Source organism: Rattus norvegicus, chromosome 2 (genome assembly GCF_036323735.1).
Source record: "Rattus norvegicus strain BN/NHsdMcwi chromosome 2, GRCr8, whole genome shotgun sequence".
In the NCBI taxonomy this organism is placed as follows: domain Eukaryota; kingdom Metazoa; phylum Chordata; class Mammalia; order Rodentia; family Muridae; genus Rattus; species Rattus norvegicus.
In genome coordinates this window covers 114,954,903-114,982,728 of record NC_086020.1, presented here as the reverse complement: position 1 = coordinate 114,982,728, position 27,826 = coordinate 114,954,903, and the positions used below count along the sequence as shown (strand labels likewise).

The 27,826-nt window shown below is 43.3% G+C and overlaps 1 protein-coding gene across 15 annotated transcripts in view; it reads right to left on the bottom strand.

Annotated features, from left to right (window-relative positions):
• Mecom (MDS1 and EVI1 complex locus) overlaps window positions 1–27,826 on the bottom strand; it is a 555,238-nt gene that overhangs the window by 410,324 nt on the left and 117,088 nt on the right. Inside the window, exon 1 of one of the 15 annotated variants that reach the window (XM_039101973.2) lies at window positions 1,634–27,501. The exons of the other annotated variants lie outside the window; for them this stretch is intronic. Within the exon in view, the coding sequence (XP_038957901.1) occupies window positions 1,634–1,637 (4 nt within the window). The 5' untranslated portion in view covers window positions 1,638–27,501. Of the gene's footprint in view, window positions 1–1,633; window positions 27,502–27,826 lie in introns of those variants that run through there. 15 annotated transcript variants of the gene reach the window in all.

The following is a 27,826-nucleotide window of genomic DNA, read 5'->3' as shown; positions in this document are numbered from 1 at the left end:
ATTGGTATATAAAAATTGTCCCATATTCTTAACTACTCGTAAAGTCCCCAGCACTTGTTGCCAGCTCTAGTGTTTGAAGACTTAAGAGGTAGAAGCTGGGCTGGAGAGATGGCTCAGTGGTTAAGAGTACTGACTGCTCTTCCAGAAGTCCTGAGTTCAAATCCTAGTAACCACATGGTGGCCCATAACCATCTGTAATGAGATCTGATGCCCTCTTCTGGTGTGTCTGAAGACAGCCACAGTGTACTTATATATAATAAATAAATACATCTTTTTAAAAAAGAAAAAAGAGGTAGGAGCCATAGTTGTCAATGCTTGCCAGACTGTCTCACCACAGCAGGTCCCAGGAGACAAGTTTTACACCATGTTTAGGTCATTTTTTCATACTTGTATCTTTAAAGTTAGTGATAAAATTAGCATTGTCAAACTCTTTTATCTCTTCTTTTTATAGAAAATTAACAAATAAAACTGTACTAAGCAGAAAAGCATCCAAAGAAGTGTTTCCTCCCAGACAAGTCCAGGCAAAACTCGAGCAGTGGCCACATAGATATCTGAGCACTGAACCCAAAGGGCAGTGAAAGATCTTAGGAAGGTCCTCACCCCTTCTCCTGGGACAGAGGACTGCCTCATTCTGTCAGCAGATTTTGTAGCCTGGTTCTGTAGGGGGGAGACAGGCCTTCTCCCAGAAATATCAGCATCTGTCAGTGACAAAGCAGCTCCAAGGGGCAATTCCCCATCAAATTCACCCTCACAAAGAACTTGTGCAAAGAAAGAACCACCCAACTAAATCCATCATTTCATACCTCAAATACTTGAATCAATCTGGCAGGTGTGCGCAATGCAAGCCCAGATGCTGTACTTAACCTGGTGCTGTATTTGTCTAGCATTAGCTAGAACCAGGAGGATTCCCAGTATACACGCTCCCCCACTTATCGGGCAGCTTGCTGTTGTAGACATGTTAAAAACAGAGCCACACCTCTCACCAGAAGCTGTAAAGAGAGTTGCCTGCTTAGCAAATACAAACACAAGACACCAGGAGGCAGTTGTGACTGATGCACAAGACCTGCACAAGATCAAGCCATCTGAAATCTAAGTGTGGGTTGTGATGCCCTGCCCCTAGCTGGAAAACTGTCAGCAAATGATGGATGCAGAGGGGAGTAGGTGGAATAGTCAATTTCTTTCAAGGATGCCAGCCCTGAGAGGCTACCCATGCTCCAGTAGAGGGTCCTACAAATAATATTTTATACATATTTCCCAGATATTTCATGGTATAATTTTTGAGATATATTATAGATAGCTATAGATATATATTTGTATATATAGAGAATTATGCACATATATAACTTATATACATAGTACATATATTTGTGATATACCAATATATTTATATAATACATGAGATGCATTTCTATATCATATGTTAATAAACATAACATAATAATAAATATATTTGATATATAATGTTTTTCATCTGAAATTCAACTGACTGTGCATTCTGTATTGTATCTGGCTATCTTATCTGTAAAGCTATCAGTCAGAGATTTTTCTCATAGAAATAAACCTTGCCTGGATGGAAGAGTGTGCAAGCTGAAGTTTTCCTCATGTGTTGGGTTTCGGGCCGCATTGCACTTACCCATAACTCTCGGTGAGGTAGGCCCAAAGTCCTTAATCCCCACTTAACAAGCATAGATGGTGCAAAAGAGTTGCACTGAGCTTACAAAGTAAAGTAAGGCGAGCTGGGATTCAAATCAAGATCCTCTGGTATTCGGTTGGGGGCTCTGTCAATCACTAAAATAAACAAGTCAAAGAGGAAGAATAATTTAAGAGATTGGCTAGAAAGCCTGGGTTCAGCGAGCGAAAAGACCTGATGCAGCCGCGGGCACTCCTGCTCCGTGCCTACGTAAGCAGTGATCCGCCTGTGTTCTTCCCAGGCCAAGAGGGCCATTAAGAAATGAAAGCAAGTTTAGATTCCGCTGGCGTGTTAGTGTTTGACATTTTACGTTTCCAGAAACTAAGGTCAGCTCAAGGCTTTCGACTCTGGGACCCAGACGGCACTGTGAGTCAAACCCTGGTAGAGCGACGGTGAGCGTGAAGAGGATTCGCTGCCTTCTCTTTCAATTATCTTTATGTCTATAGCTAAAAATCAGGCAGAGCTCAGTGTTCTAGAATCAGATAAGATTCGTCATTGTAAATTCACTGCGAGGAAACTGTTGGGTGACAATGGCGCGGTGTTCGGTGCCCTATACTGGCTGGCTAACTGCAAGCAAATCGATGCCCTGACAATCACGTGACAGAGAACTGAACTAATTCCTTCGTTTTCAAAAAAATTAAGATGTATTATGAGCTCAACACACCACTGCTACGACATTCAAACTTCAAAGCGTTCTCTCTTCTCCCGCGAAAGCAAAAGACCAGCTGTCTCCCCATCGAAAGAAAACATTTGTGTTTCTACCTCCAGGGAAACACAGATAACTCTCATCTGCTTGTTCATTTTTAGAAGCTGTCCAAGGAGCAGCAACTGTCTGAGACAGCTGTAGGGGAAAGATCATATCAGAAATCCCAAACTGCCCGAGAGCTCTGGAAAAAAGAAGTCTAGAGATTATTACTGAGGTGATGACATTTAAAAAAAAAAGTATATGGTATTACAGCATTGAGCTATTAAAATAAGGAATCAATTCAGGGAGACACCCGAAATTTATACACTTTATTGATTTTAAATTTTACACACTCTGCTATATGAGTAAATCTTTTGTAGTAATTCGAATACTTTGAAACACTGTAAATAACAAGGACTGTGGGGACTTCGGAACAGCCATTTTTTTTTCACACTGAAAGTCTACAGCCTTTAATGCATATTAGAAGAAACTCGGGTAACACGGTGCTGTAAAGATAAGTCAAGTCAGGACTGGCAGTTTTGTTTTGTTTTGCCTATAAAAATCGAGCGTGTATCAGGGAGTGAAGTAAGTCTAGGTAGGGTTGTACTTAAGGAAAAGCCTAATTAAATCGATCCTATTGTATTACATAAATCCAACATATCTTGTGTAAGCCCAGAAACAGGTGGCTCTTTGTGAGAAGCCATGGCATTTGCTCGCACAGACAAGAAGACTCAGGAGGAAAACGCCAAACAATGGTTGTCTTAGGATCCGCAGTTGAGAAATGCACTAGATTTGAAAACAGTCTGTGTTCCATGTATGATACTCGAATCTGAAAGTGTCCCTATCAGGTAGTGAGTGAGCCTACTCCAGACAGGCGTGTGGGTAAGCCTTCGGTTCCCGGAGCTTACCATCTTGTTGAAAATACCTACAGACCTGGTCATTTGTAATTGCCAGCCATATAGGGAAAATGAGGAGTGACAGATGTGAAGGAGCTGGGCGGAGCTTAATCATTTTATGGCAGTGGGCCCTACTGACACTTAGGGAAATGTTTTGACACATTCGAGTGTGAGTAACAAATCTGTCCACTGATTCATAAGCCACATGTTTACTTAAAGAGGCCTGGTCCAATAAATGAAGATCAAAATCCCAAGTACTTAAGTCCATAAAATTCTCCAAAGTGAAATGCAGCGACAGAATGGGCTTTGGCCTCCCTAGGATGAGTGAGATTTTTCAGATAAATGGGCCAGGTTGTTTTGCCCTCTGTCTCATTCCCATTCAAATCAGACTTTCATTTTAAATCTGATTATGACTTTCCTTTAACTCTGAGACACCACACACCTACCTTCCTCATGATTTAACATGTGTGGCTATAAAGTAATCTTTGTACACAGGTAACTAAATTTGAACCACTTTTGGTGCTTTTGACTCATATTTTTACGTCGTGTGTGAGTCTGCATCCGTGGCCACCTTGAACTGTTCCTCTCCCTGTGTCCCTCCTGACTCGGATACAATGCTATATGAAATCATGATCCTACACATTTACAAAGACGTAAGAGAATCATTGGCAAACAGAAATCATTTCTTATTCATGAAACAGGGACAGATGCTTGATGTGCCCGTTAATGGGAACTATTGAGAAACCAAACTCAGGGTAACTAACACTGGAAAGTTAAAAGCAACTCATGAGGTCTTAAATGAGAAGCCTTCTCAAAATGCTATTTCTAAGGACTTACCAGGCTCTTAGATGAGCCACCAGTACAGGCAACCTTTGTATTCTGAGAGGGGACAGGAGAGTATCTGGGGTAGGGTGTGAGGAAGAAAGGCAAAAAGATCTAACAGAAGACCTGGAAGAGCTCATTTGGAAACTTCGTTAGTGACTTTGGACTTCATTAAAGCCTCCCCATGTCACTATAGCAGCATGATCTAACAGTTTGAAAGCATTTGTCATCACTGAAAGAAAAACATCATTTCTAAAGGAGTAAAGAGATTGATGCACCACTGTGGACCACTTAAGCCCCACGCAGTCTCAGTCCTCAGTATCAATCTAAACATGATGACTTTTGCATACGGCGCATAATTAAACATTTTCTTTGCCGGGCTTTCTACAATCCCCAGATGTTTTTCATGGCATCCTCTGAATGTTTTTCTTCATAATTCTGGCCGCCTGCTCCTGAATCTTCAAGTTTGTTTTTTGTTCCTAATATCTTTTCTACAGAGGCTGCATTGTGCCAGAGGTTGGATAAAACTCTGGGAGTCTGACAGGCAACAGTCAGACAGACAGTGAGATACGCATGTACTGGGCGGTGGGGAGGGAACAGGGGAAAGGCAGACACACATGGACATGTATAGAGACAGACAGACAGACAGACAGACAGACATGCACAGAGACTGACAGAAAAGACTGACAGTGATATGCTCACACACAGGGGATGGGAGGGGAGGCAGACAAACATACACAGAGGGAAAGAGACTGACAGACAGACTGAGAACCCATGGACTCATACCTTCTTTTTCCTCTCCCATTACTCTGTATTACTGTTGGCACCTGGGAAAGAAATGTGGGAATAACAGGCCCAGAAAAAACCAACAGGACCCTGAGTCACAATTTTCTCTATCTCTGTGGCATGAGCCCTCCTCTCCTCTCCTCTCCTTTCTCCCTCTCCCCTTCCCCCTCTTCCCCATCCCCAACCCTCTCTCTCTCCCTCTCCCCCTCCCTCTCCCTCTCTGTCTCCCCCCCTTTCCCTCTTTCCATCTGTGTGTGTGCACATGTCTGTGTATGCATACATGCATGCATGTGTTCATAAGCACATATATGAGAGCCAGGGGTTGATATCAGTTGTCTTCCTCTTTTAACTCTCAGACTTCTTAAAAATCCCATTTATCCATTTATTTGCTTGTTCATCTGTTAATGAGTATGTGAGTGGGTATACATGTGCCATCTCTGTGTGGAGGTCAGAGAACATCCCGTGAGACTCCCTACCGTTCAAGTCCCAAGGATTGAGTTTAGGTCCTCGGGTTTGATTGCAGGTGACCCTACCCACTGAGCCATCTCCCTGGTCCCTCCACATTGTGTTTGGGACACAGCCTTCACAAACCTGGAGCTTGTGGTTTCAGTGAGGCTGGCTAGGCATGAATCCGCATGTCTGCCCGTCTCCATCCCAGTACACCTTCAGCACTAGATATTACTGGGATTACAGGCCACAGCACCCTGCTTTTTATTTAGGTAGGTGTAAAGGATCAGAACTCAGGTCCTCATAAATAAACGACAAGCCCTGTGTTCTTTAGGAGGACTTGGCTAACTCATGACATCTCTATGTGGGCCTGCTTGTGTATATGTGAAGTTCTGGTGGGCACACTTAGGGGTGTGTGTGTGTGTGTGTGTGTGTGTGTGTGTGTAGCAGTAGAGTTGGATGACTTTGGCTATGACTGCAACAGATAGTTTTCCTGACACTCTGGTGCTAGATGTCCTGTGATTGGCCGACTCTGTATCTACTACCTGAAGAGAACAGACTTCCTTTGTCTGGTCTGTTTTCTAAACCCCTTTGCACATGACTAAAATAGTGAAATGTTCCTCATTGGGCTAAGTCAGCCACATTTGACCCAAGGATCCAGGAGAGGACATAGGGATACAATGGTGACATGAGACTGACACGCATGTCTGCCCAGGGCCAGGGCCCATCATGGACAACACATCCCGGAAGAGGCTCAGAAAGAAGTACAGCCAGGGGGAGAATGCACACCATTGCTGCTCGAAGACAGCTTTGACTTCGCTTTACTCCGACGTCTATTTCATTCCTGAAAAGTCGACAAAGACAATAAATAATTCAGACTTGATTCATAAGTTTTCTTTAAATTGAGTGTTTGAACTTGGGCCCAAGTTTCAAAATATAATATTTTTTAGAAGTGTTTTCACACCCTTTCCATATTGGTCATCCTGAAATCTGATGATGTGGATGGGCGAAGTGGAAAGAGTGAGTGAAACGAAACGCCTTCCTCGTGATGTTTTCCTTGTTGAATGTCTTATTTACAGATGGCCGAGCGGCTGTCGAGGTGCTTGACACCCTCCTAACACTGAAATGCGAACTTTATCAGAGATTTCAAAGCCCTGGTGTGTATTTCAGAATTCCACAGATGATGTGCCTTAAACGGAAACAATCACCCTGGAAAGTCTTTAAAACATATGCAGGCCAAGAGGAGCAGAGAGAAGCCACCAGGTTTGGGAAACGTGGAGGTTTTCCGCGGGTGCCACTGATGTCCGTCCGTCACTGGAACTTGACTGACATAACACATACTCTTTAGTGGCCTCTTCCGCCGATGCTTCCCAGTAAACAAAAACACTCTTTTAAGAAATGCCAACCCTACGTTTTTTTCACCACCTGAACTCCTTCAGGGGAATTTATAATGTGGCAGATATAACAGAAAAGAACGTTCTGGAAAATGAAGTAAAAAATTCAAACTGAGATTTTTCCAAAAATACTAGTTGATAGCTCCCCAATGCAGACACCGTCTTAGCTTGTAGGACACCCCGACCCAGTCAAAGGATAGAAGAGTTGCTAATGAATCAAAGCCATGGACCTGGTAAGCCCCTGTCACAGAGCCTTTACTCTCCAGTGTATATACACCCGTGCATCGGTGAAAATCCAGAACATCTAGCTTTTAAAGGGCTTTGACCTTGAACACATCTGATCTTCACTAAAACTAGATAAATCTGTGCTTTGCCTGGTATGGAAAATACATCCACTGAAACCGTGTGCTGGGGTTTTGTAAGTGTCAGCCTTACCCTCTAAGTGGGATCCAGAGGCCTGGCTAAAGTAAGTAGATCCCAGTTATGTGCTTGCATTCCAAAACTCAAGAGAAGGCCAGCTCACTTTACCCTTACCTACCTGCACACAGCCACTTGTGGACACTACCTTCTCTTAGGCACCATGGGGGAACGATGGAGAGAAGGAAAAGATCCAATAGGACATGGTCCTTGAACTCAAAGAGCTCTAGGTGAAGAGAAGGAACAACAGAGATGGTGAAGGTTTTATCAAACAAGAAACGGACTGGTAAGAAAACAAAATGAGAAGTACTCATCCTGTGGAAGCAGAGAAAACCCTGCCGAGGGTCCCATGTGAGATAGTGACAGAAGATAACCTGGTGGGAGGAAAAACAGAGACAGAAAGATGGGGCTGGAAGGAGGGTGGCCCAGGAAGGGAGAAAAGCGCCACACTGCCCTTCAGACATTGCTGCCTGTGGAAATCACTTGGGTGCATCTTGAAAAGCAAATTCAAAATCCTTCACCCTCAGATTCTGGTTCTTTTGGTCTAGCACAGGGCTCTGGACCAGTGGGTAAGTCTAAGAATACACTAGGAAAACTGCCTAGTGAGTGCTTAAAAGAAAAAATTCACATAGAGCCTGGAACTGCAGGTGTCATCCCAGATCTGGTCAAACCAGTGAGGACCTACGAGCCACATTCAGAGACGGGCAAGGCTCAGCTGCAGCCTCTACAACTATGACCATGTGGGTGGCTGGGCAGAGGCAGGAGATGACCCCAGACAGCCCAGCCATCCAACCGCAGCCCTGCCATACTACTGACTATAGTCTTGGTGAGTTACTAGTCACATGGGGCCTTAGCTCTTCTCCTAGTACACTACAGACACTGATACCCAACATAAAATCCTGGAACCCAACACAGTTCAAAGCCAAAACTTTTGAAGATTGAAATGATGTCACTGGTGGAAAAATATCTCCACTATGAAACAATGACTCATGGGCAAAAATCTTTTAAATATTCTGCAAAGGTTGGGGATTTAGCTCAGTGGCAGAGCGCTTGCCTAGGAAGTGCAAGGCCCTGGGTTCGGTCCCCAGCTCCGGAAAAAAAGAAAAAGGAAAAAAAAAAGTATCCATACAGATAAATATTCTGCAAAACATATGAGAGGGTAGAGATAGAAATGTGTTCTGTGTTTCAGTCTGGGACTATCCCCAACATACTTGAATCATGTTTATGTGTGTTTGTGTAATATTCCAAAAATCTCAAAACTCTGGTCTCAAACATTTAAAATAAGAGGTATTCAAGCTGACACCCTTAAATGCCCAGTCACTGTAAAGATGAATGGAACGATGTATGTGAAATGCCTATTTTAATACTTTACACAGCATAATCATTTTCATAATAAAAGATAGTATCAACCATGTATTGAAATTCAAGTAAACACGGGAGAAACTATGATTTCATGGCTTGCCTGCATGAAAAAGATGTGGACTTTTCCCAAGATGACAGCTTTTCCTCCTGCATGCTACCACAGCAAAATGTCACCTGCCTGTCAGCACCGCAGATCCCCTAGATGCTTCCTCTTGTTTTCTACTCTGGATCCCATCCCAAATGACTAGCCTCTGCTGAGGGTCAGCTGCTGCCTGGCCTGACGTCACCACCAGCAGCAGACATGATAACTTTCTATGTCCATGGTCCTCTGAGGCACATAGGATTCCACACGCACCCCAGTGTCACCACTGGGGGGCCTGGCACCGTGCCTGAATACAATTGACTTCTCTGCCAAAGACACACTTAACTGACTGTTCCAGGAAGAAGCTTCTGTGTCTCCTGACACAAGAAGCATTTTTGGAGCCAAGGATGGTAGATAACTGTCTGTAATAGGCCCTTTATTTGTGAAGGTTTGGAGACATTTGTCTCCATTTTCTCTCATTTGACCTTCGTCATAACACTATGAGATAAGCAAGCTATCCCCTTGCTATTATAGAAGAGACACGATTGGGCTTCAGAGAAGTTAAACAGCTTAGTCGTGTGGCCTCTAAATACAAAAATGGAAGGAAGGCCTTCTCACTCTGGGACAAGTCCCTCTGCTACTGCATACCTGTGACTTCTCAAACTGTATTCACTTGGCCCTCATTCAGAGTGCAGCCAAATACGCATGAGATCCAAACCCTTCCATGTAGATCACAACTTTTAACACAGAGAGAATTAAATCCCACATAACTATACAGCCTGACAAATACACTTATCAATCTAGCTCTTCAAAGGGGACCCCTGAATTCTAAAGTCAATAAAAAACAAATTGGACCCCCTTTGCATTGTAGGAGGCACTGTGAGCCATGACTAGTCCATCATCAAGTAGGGTTGGGTCAGAAAGATTCAATATGGATTGTAACCCCAGGTTTGCAACGGAACTTCCTGATGACCCTGAACAAGGCCTTGAAATCCTCAGCCCAGTGTTTTCCAATCCTTAAAGTGATCTATCTGATCACCTCTGAACTCATACAAGTGTACAAAACAAACACCATTACTTAGCTTAGAAGTCACATTGATGCCCTTAGTAGCTGCTACCCTGCTTTACCTAGACCAGTATTATCAAACATTTGCATGACTGAAGCCTCATTATAACACAGCATGCTGGGTTGCCCAGCTCTGAGTTTCCAGTTCATCCCGTCAGGATAGAACCTGACCTGACAATCTGCATGTCTGTGTTTCCCCCAGTGAAGCCGCCGCTGACTCATCAACAAGTTTAAGAACTACCAGTCTTGAGCCAGACACGCATGTTATAGGGGCACTGAGAAAGAAGGCGCTGGCTAGAACTCCCTACCCTAGTTAGCATGCTGAGCTGTGAGGCATCAACACAATAACTTAGAAGCAACATCCTCCAGCTAGAAGAGTTAGAAGAGACTTGTCATCCTGATTCCATCACATCCTCCCAACCATGGACGCACCAACGTCAGAAGATACTGTTAGGTAATGACTTTATCTGACCTTCCTCAGATTTCAGCCCTTGAGACACTCCCACACAGCATTCTCCCTTCCCTCCTTGAAAGTTTGCTGCTTTATAAATAGTCTCTGAGAGTCCCTGAGAGCAGCTAGATGGCTGTTCAGTGACATAGAAGCACAATGTGATGGAGGATGTTGACCCTTGACCCTACCGTCTTGTCAACGTCAAGATGCTTCCTGCATCCTGGGCCTCACTCACAGCACACACAAATGGACAGAACCTGAGAGTCACAGGAGAATGTAATCAGGATGGTGATTTAAGGAAATGCTGCAGCAGGTTCACTTTTTTACACATTTTTCTTTAAAGGGAGTTGTGGATGTTGTTTCCTGAAAGGAACAACAAAACGAGAAAATCCGTTAACCCTGCTTTCTGACGGTGATATAGACCGTATATTCTCTGTTGCTAGGTGTGACGGATGTGTAAAGTTGGGATGAACAAGACTGGCATATATATTGTCCTGTTCTTGGGAACAAGTTTCAATTATAGCCAGTTCCCATAGAGTCATCAGTTTCTGCTGCATTGTCCCATGCTCGCCTTGGTCAGAATGTTAGGCAGCCATTTGATTCTGACATTTGCATTTGCTCACACTCGGCCCTCCACTGATCAAGTTCTGTTTCTCTGTGGGTATAGATATATATCAGACCCTGGGACTAACTTTCTTTGTTTTATCAAGACCTGGTGTGCAGTGCTTCTGATTTATCATTTTTATAACAGGCTCTTCCCGGAGGGCTGCGGGTCGTGATGGTGGCATTGCTACGATTTATGGTGGAATTGTTGACTGAAAATGTATGCTCTCTTTGGTTCTCCTTCTTCAGACACCTGGTGCTTATTTCCACAACTCAAGTGTTATTTACCATTTTCTGAAATGCATGGGTTTATTTGGAGGGGGGATCTGTAAGGTAGTAGCTGCCTCTCTGCAGTTGGCTGTGATTTCAACCCAATCCTGATTCTTTTTTTTTCCTCCCCTTATTCAGTTGGGGGCCTGAAGTTCATATTCATTTCTCACTTGTTTCGCCTCATCTGCCAAGACATATTAGTTCTCAAGAACGAAAAAGGAAACATAGGCTAGAGCGAGTTCCTCACCGAGGCTCATGAATGCCCGTGATTCACACTGTGGGTGGTCATCTCCCTTTTCCACCAGGACAGGTTATTTATTACTGACTGAGGACTTCTCCCCCTGAAGACTCAGAGCAAAGACCGATCTTTCTTTAGTGACTAAGAATATTCCAGAATAGCTTGGCCAATGACAGAGCTTGAGAAGAAGCCCCACTGGAGAAAACTTCACGGGAGGATGAAGCAGACATGCTCACAGGTGAGAAATGTTTGATTTTCAAGACTGACAGGCAAGTCTCTCTTCCAAACAAATCACAAACCAACTGCTTACTGCCAGAAATGCCCGCTGGGAACACCTTGTCAACGACAATTTGCATTTCCACTTCCAACCTAAGCGTTTGTGGATGACCGTAGACTGCTCATCCAAGAAGCTGGCTAGTTTCAGATATCATCTGAACTCGCCACATGCCTATGAGGCAGAGGCAAGAGAACTGACCGAAGTCCAAGGTTAGCCTGGGCTACATAGTGAATTCCGGGGCATTCAGGGTTACATACTCAGACCGTGTATCAAAAATACATACATACATACATACTTACATATATACATACATACTTACATGCATGCATACATACAATCCCTCCCATTCATCCCCCTCTTCATTTCTGAAGACAGAAGTCAGCTTCCTCGAATGTGGATTTTAAGTTAAAATTTTGTAAAGTTAATCATGTGTACCCCAGTATAGACAGCCTGTAGCATCCCTAGATAAGGGGCTCAGGATGTACCCATTTCCCCAGGATAGTGGCTATGGCTGCTGGATGTTTCAGTGTGCATATGAGCAGTGGTACCTTTCGCTGTTAGAAATGGATGGATTGGGGTGCTCCAATATTCATTTTCTCTTGTTTAATTCCAGTCACAAAACTCCTGCTGGGTTTTATCTGACAAAACACTTGACTGCCCAGCTGTAAACGGCACTTCAAGTTTTCCCTGAGCCCCAGTACAGCCAAGTCCTTTACTACCAAACAAGCACGCAGCGTTGACTGTGAGTCAGGGACTGTTAGATACTCCCCATGCTGGCCCATTTAATCCTTGTGTAAGCCAGGTGCTATTCTTCCTTTTCTTTTACTTAATTCTTTTTCCATATAATGCACTTCAATCATGTTAAGTATTTCTATAGTTGCACGACCCCACTCTTCTGGTCTGCTCATTCTCCATCCACATGTTTAGTCAGTGTTTATTCAGCATACCTACAGCCTATCAGGTTCTGCTGAAACTGGGGGTAAGCAATGACCAAAGCAGACAATGTTCCTTTTCCCAATGACATAAATACAGGTACTGACAAGTGACAGAGGCTGGTTCATGTTATTAAAGTAAATAAAATAAGGAAGACAGAAACCTATGAAATGGCCAAGGGGAAATGGTCCTATTTCCTTGTTCTGGCACTGAGCTGTGCTCCAGCCCTAATACATGGGAGAAGAAGGCCTTTCTAATGATTTTTGGCTCTGGGATACCTTGGGACGGGCAGAGGCCATGCTGACACCAAGGTGTTTAAAGAATGGGACTAAAATGTGTTCTCTTTCATGTCTCTGTGTACTGGCAATTTTCCCCAGGGAAAGTCGGACCCTGACCCTCTGTCTAGAGATACGAGGTCAGGAACTTCCAGAAATGTTCTTCCGCTTTGAATGAGGGCAGAAAAAAATTAGATTTATCTTCTAGTTAGTTTCATCTCCATGTGCAAACTAGTAAGTTTCGAGTTCTTTATTAAATATCTTTACTTGGGGGTATGCCTTTAAGACTATCAGTAGCCTCTCTCCTATTTTGACCCCCAAGAAGATCATCGACTTACTCTCTCTTCATGACTGAATTATACAAGTTCACAGACCTTAAGACTGAACATCACACTAGATAACCAGGCCGAATATGACATCTGGCTTTCCAAAAACAACTGAGCTAAAATTCTATGGTTAAATACATGCACATACCTATAACCCACAAACTCACACACTCACATTTACAAACATGTGTGTGCATACACACATGTACACCAAACACACACACACACACTCACACACACACACACACACACACACACACACACACACCAGGAAGACTTTCAATGGGGAAGTCCACAGTCAGAGCCAGGTTCTTTGACAATCATACTTGAAGACCCCCACTGTTTCCCTTTAACAAGCACAGTAGAATGATGTAGAGGATGGTGGCTAAAGGCACAGCAGGAACAGCTATAAATTAACTAACTATTATGGACATTAACAAACAAGCCTCAGTTCATAGTTCTATTGCTTTTTACTTATTGTTTCTAGTTATTTCTTTAATCTCACAGTGCTTTATGTAAACTGTTGTTGTTGATGATGATGATGATGCTCCCCATTTTATAGATGGGAGTGCTGAGGTTCCAAGCTGTTGCTAACATCCAATTCCACATAACTATCAAGGAGCAAAAGTGAGAGCTCTAATTCAGAAGCCTGTAGAAGCCAGTGCCTCTTTCTACTGGGTCTTCTGGCCTTTGACTCCTTGTGTTTCTTGATGGAAAGAGAAATGCACAGAAAAGTTCCTGGAAACCTCAATACTAATATGTGACCTTGTGTTAGAAATGTCTTTCTCATGAGCCTCTCTGTGCATTTATCACCCACCATGTAGCTCTCTTTGGAATACGTCTAAGGGTCCTTAACCCTATGACACTGATCCTCTATTTGACCTAACTCTACCCAGATCTGAAGTGATGAGGTTGCAGGTAGAAAGATGTATCCTGAGGCTTCCTAATGTCATACGTAACTTTTTGTTGACAAGAGCATCTGCTAAGAACGTGTCAGTGTGTCATTGCCAACAGTCTGGTTTGTGGACTTCTCCATGTCTAGACAATGTTGACCCTTAGGTCGGATATAATATAGAGTCACAGGATTACAGAAAAGGGTTCAATTCGAAGAACTTCTACATTTATTCCCCTATATACACATAAAGCTTGTCCAGAAATAAAACACAGAAGAGCTGACAGCTGCATTTATACAACCTTGCTTCATTCAAGGTGCCATGGTATGCTTTGAGTTAATCTTCACAAATGTCAAGACAAATTCTAGTTGTGCTTCTCCTTTCTCAGATATGTGTGATTCATTAGTCTGTGTGTCCTAAATGATCTGTTGCTGTTGTTGTTGTTGTTGTTGTTGTTGTTTTTGTTGTTGTTGTGGAGCTATGATTCCTTTAAGTCTTTGTCACAACCTCACAACTTCTACAACTCCCAGCAACCCTCAACTAAGCCCTACAACTTCTCGACCCTGCTTGACATTTTAGCATCTTCTCTGAGATCCAAACCAGCTTCTTACAGTTCTCCTCCCCTGTCTCAAATCCAACACATCCTCAGCACGAAGGTCTTCTTCCAGTGCTGTTGATGGTCATAAATGCTATGACCATCTGCACTAGCCAGAAAACCAACTCTTCACCCCCTGGTGCTTCATCTCCATTGTCAATCTGACTAGATTAAGATTGGCCTAGGAGATATCCCTGTTGGGATATCTGTGAGGGTGTTTCAGAGAAGTTTAAGGGGAAAAGGGGGCCCACCTTAGATGCTGGTAGTACCATCCCATGGGCTGTAGTCTCAGACAGAATACAAAGTGAACAGGGAGACAGGGAGATGAGCACCAGCATTTAGCACTCTCTGCTTTCTGACTAAAGATGATGTGACCAGCCACTAATGTATTTCTAGCCCCCTGACTTGTCACTGTGATACTGGACTGTTTACCCCTAAACTGTAAGCCAAACCATTTCTTTCCTTAAATTGTTTCTGGCAAGGTATTTTATCACCACAATAAGAAAATTACTCCACATCAGTCACCAAGATTTTGTATCTCAACTGTCCAGTGAACGCGTGATTTCCTTCACGCACACAAAAGCTAATCATTGTTTTCTAGCTTCTGTGAGACTCCACAGCCATCTCTACATACCCATTTGCTGTACAACACCCAGGGAGAGCTTTCAAAACATGTATCAGATCATGCCAATTTTCCGTGCAGGCTTTCCCACATCCTAGGTAGTGCCTTCAAAGCCCTGCACAACTAGCTACTTGCCTTCTCTGTCAAGCGAACAGTCACAGATATGTTATTCTCACCAGGAGAGGGTTATGGAGAAGTAGCAGAGCTGTAGCAGCAAGGGAGGGTTCTCAGGCTGCCTTCAAACCTGTCTTGGATGAGGTCTGTTTACTTCTCTGGCTGGATCCTCCTCTCCACTTCCCATCCAATCCTCTCCAAAGACCTAACTCTAAAATTCAACCTTCACAACGCCTATGGGAGCTCAGCAGGCATTTGCAGTACGCTCTCTCTTCTCCATAGTCAAGCTTCTATGAGCACAGCTATTCGCTCACACTTGTTTACTCTTATGTCTGCCTCCATCACTACCAGCAAGCTCTTCATTTCATGACACTACCTCCCCCTGACCCCAGAACATCCTCAAGTCAAATGTGGCCAAGCCTATGAACTGGAAAATAAATGAAAGAGTTTCTACCACACCTGTTAAAGGAGCAGTCTGCAAAAGGCAAGAGGTATTAAAGTTAACTGGGGCTTTTGTTTAATGCTGGCCTGAACATCTGCATTTCAAACACATTCACTGGGGATACTGTTACATCCAGCCTAGGGAGCAGCACTCCTGGAAGAGATAAGCTCTGAAACTCAACTCAACAGAATGCTAGTTGAGAACTATTATGTGTAGATTAAGGGGGGGAGAATTAAATAAATAAAACAGGTCTGCTTTGGATCTTGTCTCGCACATGTGTCTGACATCTTGACAGCACCCAGCTTCCTAAAGTGCCAGAGAAAAACAACCATTGCTGTAACCTTTCTCCAGCTGGAGACCCACTACCAGCTCTCCCGGGTCCTCTGGGAAACCCTCCTGAAATTGATTCCCAAGCTCCTGCTTTCAGAAGCCCAGTGCCTACCTCTGTCTCCCAGCTGCCTACTGCTCTCTTGTGTTCCTCCATCATCCGTAACATGGGGCTAGAACCCCATCCACCCTGCCAAGTGTCAGTGTCACAGGACAACCCAGTGTCTCCTTCATCCTCCCTGTTCAAGGACAGTACTCCCAGCTGTCAGAAACCCTCCATGGCCTTAGTCACAGGTAGACCACTTAGCTGGGCATGAATGCATCTGTGGTGTTAGCTTCCGCCCTCCATGTTCTGACAGCAGCCTGCAAGGGCTCACAGAGCTGACTGAAAAGCAATTCCAGTTTTAATGAAAAAAATACTCCTACCCTCAGGATTCTGAGCTGCTACCGGGGATTTGCAAGTTGTTCTAAGGCTGTTTTTAAGACAAGCCCGTGGTATTTACATAGATATATGGGCCTCTTTAAAGTACTGTGGGGTTCTTATGAAAGGTATGTATAAAAGTTCTTGTTTTACTAGAAGGATTATATAAAAGATGTTAAAACATATTTCGACCAAGAAGTGGTATAGATGGTCACCAAATATAATGTATCCATTGTAAAGAAATCCCCACAAGAGACCTCTGAAATCCTGAAGTGATTGAGTTGTGCTGGACCCAAAACCCATTGAAATTTTTCCAAATGGTAAAATATTAAATATACTCTTTTTTAAAATATTTACCAGTTAAGCACTCAAGCCCTGTAACTGGCTGACCTTTCATGGTAGTTTTTCTTCTACTTTGCCAAAAGCAGCCAAACAGGGATTTTTCTTTTACTGCTTTGTTTTGTCTTTTGTCTAGGGGTTGGGGTTGGGGTTGGGGGGGCTGGATTTATTTTAAGCATAGGACTGCCCCCTCCGTCTATGCAATAACATCATAATGGCAGAATAATCACTGTAAACAATGCCCTGGGGATTTTGTTGGCTACAGTGTGGGCTCGGGGAGCCAGCTCCCCTGCTTTTCTTAGCTACATCACTGCATTCCTGTCGATGCAAGGATAAGAGGAGGCCCTTTCCAGAGCAGGTTGATATAAGACGCTAATTGCTGACACATTAGCTAATTGTTATGATTAGCCCCTGGGGTTCCTTCCCCCCCCCCAGTCAAGATCTTGGCTGTGAAGTATGAAGATGCTTCATGATGACAATGTTATGAAATAGTCAAACAACGGAGAGGCTGATCTTTAACAGCCCTCACTAACTAGACCGCCACGCCTGTAGGAACAGGCGACCCTCAGGGGGAAAAAAGCATCCCAACCACCGCATCCACCCAATATTTCAGACATAAGTGGTCTAGGGTTATCACTAATAATCTGTTTTTACAAACCCACTGTGTCCTTGGAAAGTTGAAGCAACTCCAAAGCAAACATACCATGTACAAACCATCACAGTCTACTAACAATGGAGGCAGCTTGGTCTGAGATAATGTGAATCTGGGATGTTCCCCACATGGATGCTTCTGTTTTCTGGGATTTCATTTGTTATTTGAAATGGGGGGTCATTCACCACCATGGCTCAACTCCAGAAAAAGACTAGGGCAGAGGAAATAGTTCAGTGGACATACTACTTGATGCACAATTTGAGAAATGAAGCTCATATTTCTAGGACCCAAGCAAAATGGGACCAGAAGCCCATAATCCCAGTAACTGAGAGGCACAGGCAGGAGATCCCAAAACAAGCTGCTTGAACATACTGGAAAGTTCTAGGCTCAGACAGAAACCTTACCTCAGTAATCAAGTAGGAAGACCCTGACATTGACCTCTGTTCGTTCATTCTCTCTCAATATCTCTCTCAATCTCTCTCTCTCTCTCTCTCTCTCTCTCTCTCTCTCTCTCTTTCTCTCTCTCTCTCTCTCTCTCTCTCTCTCTCTCTCTCTCTCTCTCGTGCAAACACATGTCCATGTACAAATGAAAAATAAAAACAGAGAAAGCAATCACTGACGAATTAATTCTAAAATCAGCATGTGGCGACAAAATCAAAAGAGGAGAGAAGGTAGCCAGCTAAGTAATTAAAAGCTCAATTCTTACAATTCTTGGCCCTGACCATTGAATGGATCATCAGGTTGTGCTTTGCCTGGTTCACTTATAAATAATGTAAGTCAATGTTTACTGTTTGTCATAGGAATGATCTAATTACATATAAAATGCATAACTACATATGACAACAAAGTTTTAAAGTAATTCCAGGCCAATATGAAAATTAAAGCAACTCCCACCATGGTACAATGTTTACTGTCTATTTTAACACATGGACACAGAGTATATTCGTAAACAATTTTTGACCTTAATATGATTGCATCTCACACTCATCCATTACCAAAAGGCTCTTCATTCTCTTTCTACATATGCCTATAAGCCCAGCATGGAGAACACAGAGGCAGGAGCATCCAAGAGGCTTGTTGGCCAACTAGTATAGCCAAGTTTGCCAAGCTCGGTGAGAGACATGCTCTCAAAAAGCAAGGTGGAGAGCAATAAAGAAAGAAGCCCAACATTGACCTGTGGTACACACACACACACACACACACACACACACACACGAACACATACATGTACACATATGCAAATACGTACAGTAAGAAAAGCACTGCCCATGATTTCTTGCATCGATGTAAGTCAGCGATGAATATGGTGGGTGCAAGAGAGACAAAGCACTCTTACTTCCTCACAATTCAAACTCTGAAAATTAAAAGTTCTTTTATTTATTTTTAACTTTTTAATCTCTTGTTACTAGCAGGCATGACACATGTGCCACTGTATGTATTTGAAGGCCAGAGGACAACTTTGTGTAGCCAGTTCCCTCCTTCCACTTCCATGTGACCTCTGGGAATTGAACTCAGTACCCAAGACAAGCAAATGCATCCATACCCACTGACCCATCCTATCCAGTCAGTCCAAAGACTTCACTATCCCCTTTGTAGAAAGGAATCAACCTCTAAAAGGACTCAACCTCTAGAACTGTCTTCCTGGTTTCTTCCTTAACTCAGCAGATAATATGATCACTGGAGAACTATACTACAGTCATAAGAAAGGGGACAATACAGAAGTGTCCCTTAGCAAACATGTAACATGAGAAGTGAGGTCCTGTTGGTGTTGGTGGGGTGTTGTCCCAGCCTGAGCACAGGCTTCAACATGCCAAACAAGGAATGGGGAAGGGGGTTTCTATTGATGAGCTAGTGTACGGTGTGCTTCTTCATGCTACAACAATACTAAAAGAAGTAGGTGTTATTATGTCCATTGTACAAATCCAGTTACTGGGGCTTTAATAATGTGGATCCTCCATAAACAGGGCCATGAAGAAATAAAGCTGACACCTGCCTTGTTAGAACATCCCCCTTCCACCTGGAAAGGTGGCCTAAAAGGGCTCAGAAGAAACTCAGAAAACTGGTCATGGTTGTGTGTGTTTAGGTGACCAAACAGCACTAAGGAAAGATAGCTTCATCATAAGCGGAGAAGAAAGGAAAAGCCTTCCTGAGATTAAGCCTGATTATAACACAATTTAAATCCACTGAAACTTATCCTAATATCAAAAGACAGGCTCAGTATACACAGTTCCAAAAGCTTTGAAACCCTAGTCATAGAGCAGCAGGTGTGGACTTGGCTAACTTCCCCAGTGCCACAGCCGGCCTTAGATTGTCTTCAAGCCCTCTATTCATCTGCCTGAAGCTCCCCTCATTGGAAAAGGAGAACATGGAAAAGATATGTTCTATTATCAAGGTCAAGGAACGTCTAAAAGTTCAAACGAGGATCTAATAGTTGCAACATGGGTTTCCTGAAATGGGTTTTCTTGACTGTCAATAGCCTCTCTCTCTCCTTCCTTGATCCTCATAGTCTGATTTGTTAGGCAGCCATCTGGGCCACCAGGGCACTGTCCTAAGGAGGATTTGATCATTGTGTAAGAAATACCAGGCAAAATGGTATACATGTATAATCTTACCACAAGAGGATCGAGAGTTCAAGACCAGTCTTGAATACACAGAGACCTTCCACTCCTAGAGAGCTTGCAACTGAGTGGCACATTAATCTATTAGCATAACCCTCCTCCTTCTTCCAATAAGCCTATCTGAAAAGATCTGTAAGTGATGAGACAGAGAGGAAGGAGAGGGTTTGGACTGGATGGAGATCAGTTTCAAAGGATAAGAAAGAATTTGAGTAGGGCGCATCTTAGGATGAGAGGGGACAACAAATACTGAAAGGGGCCACGGAGACAGTACAGTTTAGATAGTAAAAGACAAGGAAACACGATGAAAGGGTAGATTCTTAATTTTCATCACTGCATCCTGGCCAACGTGCGCCATTCACATTCTCTGCTTAAGGCACTTCCACCCTGACAGGCTCTTGAGAGAAGAATCCCCAGCAGGTGGCCATTACAGGCTTAGTTTGCTTTCTATAAATAACATCTGCCTGCTTCCCACAACTGTTTTACATGTGGGATAAAGAAGCTTTTGCTCCAACATCAAAGTTACCCTTGTCACTCATTTCAATGAAGAAGGGAAGTCAGGGCTTCAAGACCTTACAGAGGATGTGAGATCTCCCAGTGACAAAACCAGACATAGCAACACACAGACACACACACACACACACACACACACACACACACACACATGCGCGTGCACAGAATCCCTGGCAAGGTTCCATGTCTGCCTTGGGAGGTGCCTCCTCCTGTGCTCACAAAGTTCCCTTGCAGAAGTTGCAGTTGGTGATAAAGAGACAAAATCGTTGGTGCTCTCTTCTCCCAGAGATCTGTGGCTACAGTGATGTACAGTGTGTATACAGCAGGTCAGAGGTCGAGGTCACTCCACGCCAGATCAAACGGTAACTGTGGACATCAGTTTCCCCCAGGATAGTGACACTGAAGAGATGGAGTTTTCACAAATGAGATGTAGATGCCTTTATTGTGAGATGATGTCTGGGCTAGGAAGGAGGACTGGCCACTGACGGGCACATAACCGGCACACAAGCTGGTCTCACATGGACCCCCACCGGTGTAAGAGTCTCCTGATCCTCCGCCTTGACCACCTCACTGGACTCCATCGCTTCTGCCCTGCCACTGCTGGAACATCTGGAGCCCTGCTAGAATCTGCCCCAAAAATTCAGTAGTGACGAAGGAAAAGTAACAGAAAAGAAAAATAAATATCCATATGCTTTCTTTAAAAAACTAACTCTGAAATGCATACCTAGTGTTTCTTCCACGCCCAAAGAAATAAAGCCCATGTCTCCTTTATCTCGGTGTCCAAAGTATTCATAGAGCCAAGACCAGGGTCTCAGAATGTCTAGAATCAATTACCAATCTGCAGTATGAATTTGAGGTCAAATGATTCCTTAGTTTCAATTAAACAAGATCAAATCAATCATTGATTATTATACTTTAAATGTAAGTTATGCCATAACCTATTTCATATGAAATACAGATTGACTGTAATTCCAAATATTACACACAGAGTTCCTGTGGGAGTCGGCAGTCCCACTCCTCTGGGTACAGCACTCCCTTCCAAAACTCGCTCACACGTGCACACAGTGGCATTATCTACAATGGAGGCAAACTGAAAACAACCATAATATCCCTTGTCAGATGAACAGATAAGATTTGACCCTAATATACCTACGCAATGGAAAATTATTCAGCCATCAAAAGGAACAGAGCTGATACGGCGGTAGAGGCCGGTAGAGGTAGGAGAACGGAGTTCACGCCAGCTGCCAGAGTCAGGGAGGAAAGAGAGACAGAGGTAATGGGAAGAGGGTCCTGCAAGGAGGAAAGTATACTCTACAATCAGGCAGTGGTGACAGTTACACATCTTTATTAAAAGAAAACTACTGCATCAAATACTTAATTAAACGGGTGAATTCTGTGGTGTATCCATTACATCTCAATGAAAATGGAGAAACCTCTGAGAGAAAAATTTGTGCTTGGTTCTTCCTGTGTAAGGAGAACATAATATTCCATTTTTCCTTTGTATGTTCCCAGAGGAATATTATTTTTTTCAGGCTCTTATACTTAACAAAAGAAAGAAGCGAGTCCTTGAAGCACTTGGTTTATTATGGAGATGGCTGCACTGAGTAATAACTGAACCGCATTGACCGTTTACCCTGCTCCCTTCGGAGTTTGAGTGCTTTCTGTTCATTGCCTCCTGACAGGATTAAAGATGTGAAAAGTCTCCTTGTATTTGTTTTGTAGAGAAGGACACACTGCCTACCAAAGCTGTAGCCAAGAGGCTCCGAGCGTAGGCAGCCTGCCCAGACTTTTCTCTTTCTTGTTCTTAGATGAGCAGTCAAAGATGTGAATGAGCGTAGAGGAGACTCTCGGCTATGGCTGAAAGGGTGGTGTTAGCCAATCACCAGGTCATCTCGGCTTTGTCCAGGCTCATCTAGCTTACCCCTGCTAGTTTATTAGTCGTGTTAATAAACTAACTCAGCCTAGATAGCTAACAGAGAGTTATTTTCTTCCACTCTGAAATCCCAAATGAAGAGGCAGCCTCACTCAGTTCCTCAAAAAAGGACAACTTCTCCCTATGTGCTCAGACACTGTGCGCCTAAACCTTGCCAGCAAAGTCTATTGATCCATCAAGTGGAGCAAGGGCTTAACTTAATTGCCTCAGTTTACCTTAGTTTCCTCCTTACAGGTCCTATCTCCAAACACAGCTACACCCTGAGGCAGTCATGGGTGAGGCCTTCAACATACAAATTTGGGAGGGCCTCTTCAGTCTGTAACACAGTATGTTCTAGGTGCACCTATATTTAGTTAGAAAAAAAGTCCTACAGCCGCATGTAATGGGAGGGAGTAGAAGAAATGTGTGCCCCGTCTGTTCTGATCCATAAACCCCTCTGCACACGATTTTCTATGTTGATTCCGTATCTGCTGACAAGGTAGGATTGTGGATCTACATAGAAGCCACAGGGAAGATGGTAAAGCCACAGGAACCTGAACCCCTGACAAGGGTGGAACAGAGCTTCCTCCCAAACCACTAGATTGGGGCATACATTAGACTACACGGGAGGGAAAAATAAGTACAATCAAGTGTTTGTCATAGCCAGCATAAGGACCCACGTTCAGTTTCTAGAACCCACATAAAAGTTAGATACAGTGGTGCATATATGTAATTCCAGCACTGGTGGGGTAGAAGCAGAAAGATCCCAGGAAATCACTGGCCAGCTAACCTATTTGGTGAGCTCTAGACCAATGAGGAACAAAGTGAACAGCAGCCAAGGTTGTCCAAACTACGGACTCCCACTCTTCTTAAGCCAACTTTACAAACCTTGCTGAAATTTAGCTCATACTAAGTTTCTAACTGCTGCTGTGGTTCGTATGTTATAAACAGCGGGGCAGCCGTTCATGTGTTAAAAGCATCAGGGAGTTGCTGCTGGTCAGGCTGAGCCTGAGCTGCAGAATTCCCTGGACCAGGAACAACAGACAAGGTGAAGAAGGTAATGAGGGAGGTAGCATTCTTCAGTGTGGTGATCCCAAGAGCGATGGGGAACCAAAAATAAACCCTGGTTGGGCTGCAGTGCCCTTGAACAAGTGTGCAAAGTCGTTGACTAACAGCCAGCTAATCTAAATGTCAATCTCCTGAGGTACTGATGCAGGTCGCCACACTTTAACTCCTAAACAATTTCACCAGAAGAACTCTGATGACGTTATATCATTTATATTAATGGCCCGAATCTGACCAATTCTGAGGTGCCTCAGCCCCTACCCAGAGACAAAGAGGTGAGACAGTCTTTCCCCGCTCACCTCTCTCTGCTCGTTCATTTAAAACTATTAATATTTAATACTCACGAGGCACGCTAACACAGATTAGGGAGGCGTGACTAGAAAACATCTATCTTTTCCCTCAAATATTTCACTATTTTGGATTTGGAAATGAACTAAGAAGGAACCAATTAAAATGTGGCAGATCTTGCACTGGAATTTTGGCAAGGGGTTTTAGAGAAACAAAGAAGGTAATGGCTGACCCTTTAGCAGCAGAAAATAATGGCAAAATCAAAACTGCTATGAGGAGCCACGCCCTCCCACCCCAAGTAAATGCCCATTGGTTAGATCCCATCTATACTTTGTTCTACAAGAAAAAAAAAAGAAACAAAAACAAAAATGAAACACAATAACAACAACAAAAACAGAAACAAACAAACAAAAAAACACATGTATTTCTATCCAATGGAGATGTAGCAATGTCAACGAACTACAATTTAGACTCCAAAATACAAAGCAAAATCTACTGTGAGAATCACAAGAGGAACCCTGGTCCTCCTTGTGTCCTCCCCTCTTGTCCATGAACTAGCAAAGGATCCTCTTCTGGGACACCTTCTGTGTTTTGGTTATTTCAGGTAAATCAACTCTCAAGTTTCTCCCTAAAGTAAATCCCTTAATTTGGTCTCCTCTCCCGGATAGCTGACTCCGGACCCCTTAAACCTACTCTGCTCCTATCAGAATATAGGGTATGGAAGCCATCCATCACTTAGTCCAACTGCACAGCCAATGTCTGCACCCTGATTGACTGACATTTTAATTTCAAGAGTACCCAAACGACCTCTGAAACGGTGGGCTTTTAAAAACAAAAAGAAGCCGAATCATGAGTGGTAACGGAATAACTCTTCCGCACAGCTTCTGCCCTTTTATATTTTAACTTGATTTGCTTATAGCAAGCATCTTTTGTCACTGGAGCAATAGGATTATAGGTGTCATTGTTTTTCATCAGTGAAGTGACAAATTCTTTAAACTCCTTTCATAGGTGTGGTCAAACCCCAGGTGGAGAATACCATGAAAAATAGCCCTTTCCCTGTCTCCTTCCTCAGATGGCAAATGAAAGCTTCTAGCACTTATTCCTGTGACTGAGACATGTACCCAGCAAGAACAGAGCTGAAACCAGCACGGTAATTTCATACAACTCAGCTGGATGATTTTGCTTCCTCCCAAGGCTGATGTGGGACTCACAGTCAGTAGAGGGAGGTGCTAGAAGTAACCTTTCAAATAAGACCCTTCATGGTACTGGGAAAGATTCCTGAATGACTTCGTTCAAGGTGAGTTAAAGGTGAAACGGACTTTCTATAATGAAATAACTTAAGAAGGCCTATGGAATCTGATTAAGTTACAAGAACAAAATCAGTGGAAAAGGACCATAGGAGAGATGTTCCAAAATGTCCTCAGTCGCCCCTGCCTCCAGGTAGCCTTGGTTCAGTCACAGAGAATGTTCTAGACTCAGGGACTCACTTCTAACAAGGACAACATAAAGGAATGACAATGTGACATAAATGACAAAGACATAAAAGGCTCACCTCTATAACGGCTTCTGGAGGAAGCCACTGCCTTGTCCATGGGCCAATGGAGACAATCCCCATGTGGCAAGGAACTGAGGGCTCCTGTCAGACACCTCCACTGAGGAGGACTAGGGTGGGTATCCCTTGTCTTCAGAGCACCAGTGTCCACAGCAGTGGGACCTGTGAACTTCTGAGAGGCTGGAGACCAGGAATATCCTGCCGTGCGTACTGCCCACAGACAGCAGACAGTGACAAACACTCCTTACTTTAAGCTGTTAAATATTGAGGGAGTTCATTACAGGTGCAAAGGAGGGTTGTGCCCAAATCTGCACAATTCACTCTCCATTGACTATTTCAGGTTGAAGTCTGGCAAGCCCCTGAGCGTGTTCAGTGACTAGGAATCTATACCGTGCCATGAAGGCATGGTGATAACATCAAGGGTTGTTAGGGAAAAGCATGGGACTTGCCCTTCTGAAATCCTCCCTTTCCTTTCCCTTAAGAGCCAACCAGATTCGCTGTCAAAAGCAGACAAACAAAAGCAGTTTTTAAAGCCACTAAAAACCACTGAAGTCAGTCACTGAACTTCAACCACAACTGGAAGAAAAATCACTTTATGAACTCTAGGCACTGTTCTCCCACCTCCAACACCACAGGTCCACTCAAGGTAGATTGGTCGGTTTGAGACGTGGTCATCTTACACAGCCTAGTCTGGCCTTGAAATCATGATCCTCCTGCCTCAACCTCCCCAAGGCTAAGTGTGCACCATACCAGGTCATGCCCCTAAGCAAAAGAAACATTTTATTTACCCTCTTAAATTAAGCATCCTCACAAAGTAGACACTAAGGGTCAGGAACATTTTCATCATCAGTTTAAATATCAAAGATTGACCTTAAAGAGTCAGGCAACCTGAAGCTGTCGATCAAAGCAGAACACTGATTATGGGAAACAGGTAATATTTCATCACCACAGTCAAATATGCCGTCCCTCCTATCCGGGACTTTCACTGGCTTAGCACCAAGTGGTGCCTTCTATACAAATAAGAAGTCATTTGCATATCATTAACCAATTGCACACAGGTAATCTCTCAATTATGTGGTTGAATATCTAGCAGGTTCTTTATGAAGGCAAAAGGGAAGAATCTCGGGCTTTTCTTCAACCCAGTCAGTTGAGCCAAATAATTAAACAGATTTCCCCACCATTATCTCCATCATGAAGCCTCCAACAACTAAACCGTGTCTGACACAAAGATATTAACTGTGAAGCTTTCACTGGACAAATGTAAAAAACAAAAAAGACAGTCTCGAGGCTTGGTCCTTGTAAAAGGAAGTTACATGCTAATAAAGTAATACAAGTTACATAAATCATACTTGGTCATACATGTATATATTTTTTCAATAACAAAATTTCCTTAAAAAGATTTTTTAAAACAATCCATACCTTTGTTGACTCTGCCTGTGCCATTTGTAATTTAACATCAGAAAATAATCACTCCACATGGCTCGCTCTCTGTGATTCACCACGGTGAATGATTCTGCCACTCACAGCAAATCAGAGAGTGGCTTGGAATGGCTTGTTTTCCTGCTCCAATAAACTATGACTAGGCATTCAGCAGATTTTTCTTTTGTTTCTTATTATTTTGCAGAGTCAAGGAAAAATGAGGAAAATAAAAGAAATCACTGAATGGGCCACTGCTTTCAAAACTCATTCAGACCTGCTCGTTTCTGTTAAACGTGCTATAATTCACCTCTATCCTGCAGGTTTACCACCATACTTCCCATTGTCATCGTGGACCCACACCACCAGACCCCCATCCTCCCCCAATCCGAGCAAATACCTTACCTTTTCATATAGGATTCCTAAGTGCCCAATGCCAAAGTGGATGTGTATGATAAAATTAAAGCATTTCATTGGCCTCGTGTTCTGGAAATCATGGGCACAAATCCTCTTTGTTGCATTAATTTTGTATAATTAAGTCTATCCAGCAAGAATCTCAACACCCATTCAGCCATTCTGGGTCCCAGCCCAGAAAGCTGACGTACACGAAATATCGACAAGGCCCTTTGACACTGTTCAACTTACTTTTTGATTAATAAATTTTTTCAGTGATATACTTTTCCTAACTCTGGAGTGTGAAGTCATTAGCTACTAAGAATGGCTCCCACAATCCTCTTTGTTTTCCTATACTCCCCCTTAGCGCTGTAGGAATGACCTGTAAGAAGTCCTTAATTCATCAACAAAAACACATTTTTAATTTATCAGTGCTTAAGCTCTTGGGAAAAAAGGCACCCAAATTCCTCACCAACCCTAAACTTACAAGTAAGAGTTGAGAGATGACAGACCCAGTTAGAGAAAGTTTTGTTCTCATCGTTTCTCAAGCCAATATAGAGATTTATTGGTATCTTCCAAGCCTGTATATTCTCCAAACATCTATACATGCTCATACACACACATACACACAGATGCATATATAAGCA